Here is a 1,649-nt window from a genome sequence, read left to right as displayed (position 1 = left end):
GTTGAAGAAAATGTTAACAGAATTAGTGCAGTTAAATTGAAAGCAACTGCAGAAATTTGCATTGTTGAAAGGCATCCTTTCAGTGAAAACTTTTTGCTGAAACGCACCGGGATGCTTTTTCTCCAAAATTTAGAGCTATGCCTTGCACATTGCAGGGTATTATCAGTGCGTGGGAAGTGCCATGCAGTGTTGTTTTCTGGTGAAGAAAGAGTTTGCCTTCTATTACGACAAAATCAACCACTGCACAGTAGAGATGTAATGAGGAAAAGCACATCACAATTTTTTACATTGAATTACTGTGATTACAGTGAGTTTGAAAAATCCGTTTTGATTAAATGCAAATACAAAATTCTATAATACATGAACAATTTACAGAATTTATTTTTCTTTCATTAAAATTTGTTTATGATTTAATTTCAAAAATATCATTACAGTTAAAATGTGCGTATTTCTGGATTTAACAAACATTTTAGCGTATGATTAAATATGCATTAATTTTGACACATGCGATAGATGAGATTAAGATTTATTCTGTAATGCAAATATTTGAAATTCATCGCACAATTAAAATTAATTTGAATTCTACCTTTAGTTTGCAAGTGGCAATAATTTTAACAAGGTTTCATGTGTTGTCCCTTTGTTTGTTTATGTTTAGGGCATATTTTTGGAAGGAATAAAAGTTCACCACCATTCATAATATGCTTTCAGATATGACGGAAGGCTCAGAAAGAAGATATTACAATAGTAGTGGAAAAATAATAAAGTTACGTGTTGAATCAATGCAAATTCAATGCACAGTTCATGAAATTCCTTTGCACAGAAAGCACATGAAACACCAGAGCCTATTATGGAAGTCGATGAATTTTAAAAATTGCATTCATTTCTGCGCTCGGCAGTTTCAGGCAAATTTATGCAATGCTGTTTATTTCGAAGCAGAAGAAAAAACTTGTTTGCATCTGTTGCTTAACGCTAGCCAAGCACTTTATGAATATTCAGAAAGCAAGAAAGAAACGTTTCATTTCATAGAAAAATGTGTGAAAGGTATCAAGTATTTAAATAAACACATTTTCAGATAGTGCATTCCACCTTTTTTATTTATTATGTTATTGCAAAAAGCGTTTAATTAAAATAGCATATATGGAATTGATTTATAAATGTTTGCCACCTCTTGCGGAAGTTTAATGTATTCTAATAATTCCACATATTTCATATCACATGCTATAGATAGAAAATTTGCAATAAATACGAAATTTATTCCAGTAGCCGAACAACAAGAATATCAGCAAGAATCTGCTATTAATCGCATTCAATCTGATGAAACAAGCATATCTTCTCCATCAAGACCAAGAAGCAGTAGAACACATAATGTCCGTGGTAAATTCATTTCTGCATGTAATAATATCATTAATTTTAGCAGATTACGTTGAATCTGTTCTTTCTTTTTGTAGAGCAAGAGCTAGATTTTTTTTCACTACGTAGCAGCTGAAGATGTTCATGAACATATGCAAAACTTTATGAATTTTTTGAAATTTGTAAAAATTCAAGTGTTAAATATCAGAATAATTCGAAACGCTTTGCAATTCAATTAGACGAAAAATTTTATTCACTAAACAGATGCCTACCCATGGTGCAGAAAGGCATATTTCATG

At 31.2% G+C, this 1,649-nt stretch overlaps 1 protein-coding gene across 1 annotated transcript; it reads left to right on the top strand.

Annotated features, from left to right (window-relative positions):
• Positions 1–710: 710 nt before the first annotated feature.
• On the top strand, positions 711–1,479 carry Tsp_13945 (conserved hypothetical protein). The gene is made up of 3 exons (XM_003367336.1): positions 711–1,041; positions 1,261–1,374; positions 1,415–1,479. The coding sequence occupies exons 1-3, from the start codon at positions 711–713 to the stop codon at positions 1,477–1,479; spliced, it is 510 nt and encodes a 169-aa protein (XP_003367384.1).
• The last annotated feature ends 170 nt before the right edge of the window (positions 1,480–1,649 follow it).

The sequence above is a fragment of the Trichinella spiralis genome (assembly GCF_000181795.1).
Source record: "Trichinella spiralis strain ISS 195 chromosome Unknown Scfld4437, whole genome shotgun sequence".
NCBI classification, from domain to species: Eukaryota; Metazoa; Nematoda; class Enoplea; order Trichinellida; family Trichinellidae; genus Trichinella; species Trichinella spiralis.
This window is presented reverse-complemented; position numbering and strand designations above follow the sequence as displayed.